This window comes from Molossus molossus, unplaced genomic scaffold (genome assembly GCF_014108415.1).
Source record: "Molossus molossus isolate mMolMol1 unplaced genomic scaffold, mMolMol1.p scaffold_m16_p_12, whole genome shotgun sequence".
NCBI lineage: Eukaryota > Metazoa > Chordata > Mammalia > Chiroptera > Molossidae > Molossus > Molossus molossus.
Genome location: NW_023425347.1, coordinates 91,612,265 through 91,621,112, shown reverse-complemented (window position 1 = coordinate 91,621,112; position 8,848 = coordinate 91,612,265). Strand labels below are relative to the sequence as shown.

The 8,848-nt window shown below is 52.4% G+C and overlaps 1 protein-coding gene across 1 annotated transcript; it reads left to right on the top strand.

Annotated features, from left to right (window-relative positions):
• Window positions 1-1,915: 1,915 nt before the first annotated feature.
• On the top strand, window positions 1,916-2,752 carry UBXN10 (UBX domain protein 10). Its single transcript, XM_036257389.1, has one exon. It carries the CDS (start codon window positions 1,916-1,918, stop codon window positions 2,750-2,752), a length of 837 nt encoding a protein of 278 aa, XP_036113282.1.
• Window positions 2,753-8,848: the final 6,096 nt, after the last annotated feature.

Here is an 8,848-nt window from a genome sequence, read left to right as displayed (position 1 = left end):
TCCTTGTGCTGAGTTACAGCTCAGAACTGCTTAATTACAAGTGAAAGATGTTAGAACTGAACTGAAAGGGGCAGAACCCCCAACGCATTCTTCACAGTTGATCAGAAAATAGATTAAATTAACAAGGAGAGGGGCAGGCTTTTTTTACGCCAAGGAGAAGGCTCCTAACTCCCAGCCACCAGATTGGGTGTGAAAGCTGAGGAGTGTGGAAACGGGAGTGGAGGAAGACTGGGTCTGCAGGTGGAATGGAGACGGCAGAGGCCCTTAGGAAAGAGGGTTGTGCCCTGGCCAGCTTGGCTCAGCAGCTGGAGCATCGGCCTGCGGACCAGAGAGACCCCGGTTCGGTTCCTGCTAAGGGCCAGTACCTCAGTTGCAGTTTGTCCCTGCCCCCAGTTGGGGTCATGTGGGTGGCAATCACTCGATGTGTCTCTCTCACATCGATGTTTCTTTCTCTCTTTTCCTCCTTTTCTCCCTCCTGCTCTAACTCAAGATAAATGCAAAAGTGTCCTCAGGTGAGGGCAAAAAAAAAAAAAAAAGGAAAGAGAGGGTCACTTTGTCCAAGATTTTGCACTGAGTAGGACTTCAGGAAAATACAGGGATATTGGGTTTTGTTTGGATGTGGTTTTCATGGGGAGGAAGAGGGTACCCCCTAAAAGTAGGCCCTAATGGTACAGAATGGCACTGTTAGAGTTCAGGGCTGAGGGGCTTGGGTTACATTACAGGACCATGTGATGAAGGTAGCTCAGAGTAAGTGAATTTGAGGTAAGTGTAAGATTTAAGTGTGGAATTAGAAGGGATTTATTAGAAAGCACTGATCTCATATTTTTGAGGCAGTTTCATGAGGCATCAACCTTCTGGCATTTCTGTGCAGTGGGCGGGCCCATGTCCCATGACTGGCCCAGCTGGTTAGAGTTGCTTGCACCCGGGGGAGGAGCTGTGAAGCAACAGGCAATGCATTTGGACCTAAAAGAATAAAAGCATTAAACAAACAGAAAACCAAAAACCCTTAACCATTTCATCAAGCCTGGTGGTCACGGCCTTACCTACATTATTTCATGATACTATTTTTTTTTTTTATCCTCACTTGGGGACATTTTTCCATTTTTTGTTCAGACAGAGTGGGAGGGAGAGAGAGGAAGAGAGAGAGAGAGAGAAACATCTATGTGAAAGGGACACATCGAGTGGCTGCCACCCACACGACCAACCAGGGCCGGGGACAAACTGCAACCACGGTACACGCCCTTAGCGGGAACCGAACCCGGGTCTCTCTGGACCGCAGACCGACGCTCTAACCACTGAGCCAAACCAGCCAGGGCTCATGATACTACTCCCTTGTTACAGATAAAGAGACTGATGTTCAGAGGCATTTAAATAATGTTTTCAGGGTCATCTAGCTAACTGTATAGGTGAGGAAAGTGACATCCGTACCAGAAAGACAGAGCCACGGCTCCTGGCACTGCTGCTTTGCATAATCGCTGCTTTGCATAATCGCTGCTTTGCATAATCACATATGGCTGTTTTCATGCTAAGATGGCAGGGTTGAGGAGCTGGAACAGACACCATGTGGCTCCCAAAGCTGGAAGGATTGACAGAAAGAGTCACCCCTGGTCTAGGTTACAACGTGGTCTGATCCTTCTCATCTTCTGGTCTCTCAGCTTAAAGTCCACCCATCCCCCAATTGAGAATAAGAATGATCTTTCCTCACTATAATAATTTAAGTCGCAAGGATTTGGGCTCACTGATATATCCCAGTACCTGGAATGAATGAATGAATTGTAGCTGGTGCCACCTCCCCACTGCAGCCAGTTGGATTATCCTGGCACTTGGGGAGTGAATGGCTGGATCCAGAAGTCCCAGGAGGTTTCATTCCTGTCTCTTCTCTTTTCTTCTGCTTCTCTAGGGGTCTTAAGAAGCAATGGCCACAGAAGTCCCTGTGAACGTAGCCGCCCCCGAGTGCAGCACTGTTATCAGCACCGCAGCCGACGGCTTCATTTGGGAACCAAACATGCACGTGATAAGGCCCAAGTCTGCCAAGGGACGCACACGGCCGAGTCTACGCAAACCCCAGGGCACGGGTGTGTGCTCTCACTGCGCACCATCCTCTCCGCCTCCCGCCATTCCCTGCGAGTCGCCAAGCAGCCAGAAACCAGGAGCCTGCGTGCCCAGGTCTCCAAACCAGGGAGCTTCCGATGAGGTCCCTGAGCTGCTGCAGCAGATGCCCGTAGGGGCTTCCTCTTCCCTCAACAAATACCGGGTCCTTCCTTCCATCAACAGGAAGACCCTGGAGGAGGGGGCTGTGGAAACAGTGGCCAAAAAGGCCAGCTCACTGCAACTGAGCAGCATCCAGGCTCTGTACCAAGAGGAGACCTGCACCATGAAGACAAGCCAAGAAGACTCCAGAGCTCCAGTTTGTTCCCCGGAGAGGAAACTCATCATCCAAACCAGGAGACAGAGCTCCTCCAGGGCCAGAGTCCTGGAGGAGCCATCAGATCAAGAGCCGCGGCTGCTGCTCGCTGTCAGATCACCGTCAGGCCGAAGGTTCACTCGCCATTTCCGGCCAACTGATGACTTACAGACCATCGTGGCTGTGGCCGAACACAAGAACAAGGCCACCTACGGGCACTGCAGCATTGAAACGATGGAGGTGCCCAGGAGACGTTTCTCCGACCTCACCAAGTCTCTGCAAGAGTGCAGAATCCCTCACAAGTCGGTGCTGGGCATCTCTCAGGAGGACAGGGAGCGGCGGGTCTGAGTCCACAGCCACCAGCTGGGGTCCTGAGTCTCTGAGCGAGGAGCATGCTCAGGCGCCATGGCCTCCCGGGCAGATGGTTCCAAGTGCCATGTGAGCCTGGTGCAGCTCTGATTCTTGGGACCCTCGTCTTCACAGCATCCCCTTTGCAGCAGCGGGATCTGCACCAAGTGCACTGGGAAGACTCTTCCAGTTGTTAAATGCTCCCCACCCCTGGAGCGAGCTGGTCAGTTGCCAGGGCTATTCCTGCAGCAGGTGTGACCAGGCCTTCTCCTTCCCAGAGTTTTGGGAACCCTTCTGGGCACCTGCTCACCTTTACAGTGAACTCTCTCTCAAAGCCAGCGGTTTGCCTTTCTGTATTTGATACAGGATTAAACACTTCCCAGAGAGGATTCTAGTCTGGTAAATAACCAGGGTTCAGGAAATGTCGCCATGGCATTTGCATTCCTTGCAGGCATCTTGAAGAAGCAGGTGGTGACCCTGTGTTGGAAGCAGCCCCTTGGCTGGGCTCAGGTGGCCAGAGTTTCTCGGGGTTTTCTGTTTCTGCAGAGGAAAGAGAGGTCTTTTGCTAGTACAAATCCCCCACTACATCAGATGTCTACAACAGTCTGAGAGCTGTCTAAAACAGCACATCGCTTCCACAGCCGTAGATTAGCCAGGAGCTGCCTTGAGACAGAGACTGCCCAGGTTTACAGCGTTTGGTAGCTAATCTGTGAGCGCAAAATCCTCCCCGAACGGAGAGAAGCCAGTGCGAGCTGAATTCCTTTGCTTTTGTCAGTAATGGAACCTTTTCTTCGTGACCTCACAAACCTGCAAGTCTACGGGTGTGTACGAAAGGCCCCCTGGCTTATCGGGGTGTGGAGACATTGTCTTATCCCCCAGTTTCAGTGTCTCGCCTTCGTCAAACGCGGAGGCTCAGTGGGGCCCCGTTCTCCGATGTAGAGCCCCCTGCGGGGGGAGGGCCCCGGGTTTGCCATCACGGGCTGTGCCTGTGCTGAGCGGCCGTGTGGCCAAGTGTCTGGCTGACTGGCCCGAAGCCCTGCTGACCGCCTCAGCCTGTAGCCATGTTGGAGGCCCCAGAGGCTTGTTTTCCCAGCTCTGAGTGGTGACGTGGACCATTTGCCAAAGTTCTCTTGTATTGCTAGTTTAGCAAGACTCCCACGTCTCATCTGGATCCCTTTATAGCCAGTATCCCCTTTATCACCGCTCAGAGTCAGAAGCGTCCGTCCAGCATACCCCGCCCCCAAACTCGGCCACCCCGAAGCCCTGAGAACTGACGTGCACACAGAGAACAGGGGTTCTAGGAGCATCTCATTGTCGCTGCCTGCGCACAAGGAGCGTTTGGGGCATAGATAAGGAACGCGGTTGGAAACGTGACTTCCAGCAAATTGATACTTAGTCATGGAGACCAGCACCACCATCATTTCTACCGAAGAAGGCTCACCTTGTCCTAACGGCACCCCACACCACTCCATCTAGAACAGGTGGCAGAATTTAAGACCGTCAGCGTTTGGTCAGCAGCTCTTTTGACAGTGAGGGTCTGCTGGGGCTTACAGTGCCCGAGGTCTCCCAGTGACCGCCCAGGACAGAAAGGACAGCGGCTCAAGCCTGGTGTTCACAGCGCCGGAATTTCCCCTCCCACCCAGGACGCAAGCACATCGCTCTGCCTTTGATCTAGCAGGCTGGGGGAAGAGCCTCCCGCACACTCACACCTACTCTGCAGTAAGAATAAAATGCCACCCACCTGGGACTCAGTCATTTCTCCCGCAGGAAATCTGTCGAACACCTGGTGAAATGGGGCATGCTCGAAGGAGGGAGAGCCTTCTGCACTTAGGGGTTCGCTGCTGCCGTTCAGCTCAGATTTGTGGGGCGGTGAAAGACGCGGAGGGCAGGAGGCACAGAAATATTCTAGGACATATGACGAAAGCTAGATGTGAACCAGCTTAATAAACTTTTCTCTTTTTCCGGACCAAAGATGGTGGTTCCAACAATAAAACCAATTTGTGTGAAACTGAGTTGACAGAGAAGCGCATCTGACAATTGAGCCCAAGAGTCCGGCGGCCACACTCCGGCGGACAGAGGGGTTTGTTAACTGGGTCTTCGGTTTCCTCCGTGGCAGAGCGCTCGGCTCGGCTCCCAGCCCCTTTCCAGATGCCCACCCCTCCCATAGCTCGCTGTCGGCTGCTGTCACCGCACGAAGCTGGTCTGGAGGGAAGGAGGCTCCTGAATTTCTCCTAGAAGTCATTCCACGTACTCTCCTCTCAAGGTTGGCAAGAGACTAGATCAGAATTTCAGAGTGTGGCCTAAGCGGGGCCCCGTGCACCCCTCTTGGCGGCCTTGGGTCGGTCAGCTTTGCCCACTTTGGAATCACAAGCCTGTCATTCATTTAACCAGCAGCCAAGGGGGGCCTGCCCTGTGCCACACTTAGCAATTGGCATTGGCACCCCGGCAAGAGAGAGAGCATTGGCAAGAACATGTGGAACCATCTCTGGACTCTCCAGCCTGGCTGAAGTTGGCCGCTGCTGCTGGACCCGTGAAAGACCCTCGAGCGAGGGTCGGGCTGCGTGGCCGTGTCTTCCCCGCACCGCGCGGAGGTCAAAGGCGACCGCGCCGCGGTTTCCAGTGACGGCGATAGGAAGCCTGCTCATGAGGGCTGTGAACCTTGCCTAGGACAGAGCTCCATGACAAGGTCTTCCAGCACATCCCCTGATAAAGCCCGATAGGCACATTGGTCCTGGCAGCAGAAGGAACAGCAGGAGAAATAAGTGACTCATCATTCAGAATCCAAAACATTTTCACCGACAGATGGCAGGTGGTTTTAACACAACAGTCCTTGCCCTGAAAGTACCCGGGGACCCAGCCAACAGCCGTCAGGCCAGGGCAGCCCTAGTGAAGAGGCGGCCTGTGAACATGACCACGGGCCAGCAGTCCCCCCCGAGCTCCCACAGAAAAGAAACTCAGAAGAGAAAGCCTCGAAGCGGTCCGGCGACAGATTGCTATCACGCGGGACAAAAGGAGGCACTCCACGGGCTAAACCCGGCTTTCGTGCGTCCTCTTTCCTGCCATTTTAAATGGGTTTCGGCGGCAAATAAAGCCCTGTCCCAAGAGGCAAGAGAGTTTCTCTTTACAGAATGTTTCATTAAGGTCTTCATAATAAGTCAAGATAAACGGGTGCCCAGTTTCCTGTGGTCTGAGGTGTATTTTAGATGAGCCTTTTCTGTGACAAGAGGATCTACTCTTCTGTCTTTCAATAGAATTGCAAGGAAAACGAGCTCATTTTACTTTCGCGTTAGCTTGGGAATCATTCGGAGAGTTAGGCAGGAGCGTTGGTTTTCTTAGTCCACGGAGGCAAGACACCATGAGACTGGAAAGTCTGTGAGCCTGTTGACCCTCGCCCCGAAACCAGAACCAGCCGAACCCCGCCACCGAAGCAGAGGAGGGCAGAGGCCACCGCGGAGGAGTTAGCAATCCAAGTGGAGCAGACTTTCGGTGACTCACCAATGTACACGACAGTCGCTCACATTGTAAAAATAAAATTGGCTGTTTTATTTAGTGTCTCCCCTGGTGATGACATTTTCCTTTCCCGTTTCGGGCAGTGGCTGCCAGCCCTTCCTGATGTCCCCCTGGGCTCCTCTGCCTTCAGACGGCTCAGGGAGTGGCCGCCGATGTGGAAGAACAAACCTCTGCAGGTATTTCTGGGCCCACTTCAATCCTCTCCAAAGAGGCTGAGTGACTGATGTGACAGCTGCCGATGGGTACAGTTTGGCAAGCCGCGTTCTGGTGGCCCTGCTGCTGCATGGAGAGCCGGCGGCAGGGGTCAGAGTGGAGGATGGACGACCGGCTGCTGCACGTGGACAGGACCCGGGGAAATGATGGTGGCGTGGGCCAGGGTGGTAGCCGTAGATGTCGTGAGAGGTGTTCAGATTCCGTGGACACAATCTATTTTCTTAAGGGGGAAAAAAGGTAGTTTGACAAGGTGGGGATCACTGAAAGGGGTTTAGCTGACCACATCAACAGGTGGACTCTTTCTGCAAAAGAAACCAACACGACAGCAACATGACACACACACGGTGGGTGGGGAGAGACAGGTCCCCGCAGTCTCCCTTCACATAAAGGAAATGCATGAAGGAGCTCGGACAAGGCGTCCAGAGAATCCCAAGGCTATTAATCGCTTTAATTAAGGACAGATGCAGCTGAAAAGGCCGCTTTTTCACTTACTGTGCGGGTTAAAATCAATTACCATCTAACTCCAGGGCTATGGATACTGACCAAGGTCTCTAGAAAAGAAATCCTTGTTCAGTAAAACGACACATTGTTTACCTCTCCCCTGCTCACTCCCTCCCCTGCCTGCCTCCTTTCCAGTCTCTCAAACCCAGCAGCTGATTTGGGATGCATTTTTTTTTCGTGGGAGGGCAAACGAAACCACTGTCCTTTGGCCTAATTAACAAAGCTCCTATTCCTGCCCACCTGTCCTTTCCAACGAGGACATCTGTGCAGTCGGGCCTTGGCTCTTTCTGACCAGCCGAGAACCACCTCTGACAGCTGTCCTCTGATGGAGAGGCAGGGATCACGGGTCCACCCTTGACGAAGTACCACCGACAGGCAGCCTGGGTCCGCGCTGGGCCCGGATCTGTGAACAACCAGCCACCTGCAGAGAACTGTGGGAGCGAGGCGGCGACTGTCACCCTCCCAACTGGGAAGTGCAGTTGAAATCGCCCACTGCCCCCAACCCAGCTGCACATCAGTCCTCGGACACTGCAGTGTCAAACAGGCCCAGACTCAAATGGCTCCAGACTGAAGAGGGTTTGCTAGTTTCCCAAACCCAGGCCTGGGCCTCCGCTTGCTTTTTCCCTCCCTAACAGAGTTCCTAGCAGGCCCTCATCTTGTTCAAATCAGTAACGAATTCATTCAACAAATACATACGAGCGCCTATGTGCCAGGCACATGTGAGGTCTGTCCGTGCACAGAGCTGGCCAGAAATCCCTGCCTATCCGGAGGTTACATTCTAATGTGGGGAGACAGAAAAGGAATGACACACATGAGAAATAATACGGTGTGGCAGAAAGGGATGCATGCAATGAGGGCAGGAGAGCAGGACCAGGTGGTGGCGGAGGAGATCTTAGTCAGTGGTCAGGGCAGACCTAATTGATAAAGTAACATCTGAGAACTTGAAGCGGATCAGAGAGTCAGCTGTGTGGATGTGGGGCTGGCAGAGCGGGTGCAAAGGTCCTGAGGAGAGAGCACATCCAGCCAATTAGAGGAAAGGCGAGGTGGGGGTGGGGGGTGGCTGGAGCTAGGGAGAGGTGAAGCTGTCAGATAGGGATGGAGAGACAGATTACACGGGGCCTTTTAGACATCAGTGGGGAGCCGCAGCAGGAAGCTGAGCGGAGTCGTACCTGATATGTGTGCTCAGATCAGCACTCTGGCTGCTGTGCTGGGCATAGGCAAGGGCAGGGCCTGAAGTCAAGTAGAAGCTCTTACTGTTATAATCCACGTGAGAGACGAAGACCAGAGTGGTAGCCTCAGGTGTCACAAGAAGCCAGCTTCTGGGTATATAAGTCACTTCCTTAAAAAAGAATCCCCAATTTAATGATAAAATAGTATTAACGTGAATACTAACCCTAATATGCATCATCACCACGATTACTTCTCCTGGTAGAAGAGCTCACGCAGATTCCCCTGTACTGCCCATGAACAAACCACATTATTATTTTTCTTTAATTGGAAAATACAGAGAAGGTTAAGAGGAAAGTAAAATGGGTCCATAACCCTTTCAGTGAGAGAGCACCATTGTTAGGATTTGGACACAATATTTCATTCCGAGAGATGGAGTTTATCCTGGGCGTTACGTTCTTGCCAGTAGGACAGGAGCAGGTTGGTGACTTCCGTCACCCAGCAAGCACAGCGGTTTAGATCCTTCTTCCAAATTGCTGTCGTCTTCGTAATTACTTTAAGACGGTAATTTTTCAACACGTACTAATTTAATAAACTATTTCTCTTTTATGGCACATTTACATGTTTCCGGGTTTTTGTTTTTGTTTTGCTATAGAAGTCGATGCTGAGATCTTTTTTATGTAGCTTTTTGCATCTTTTCAATGA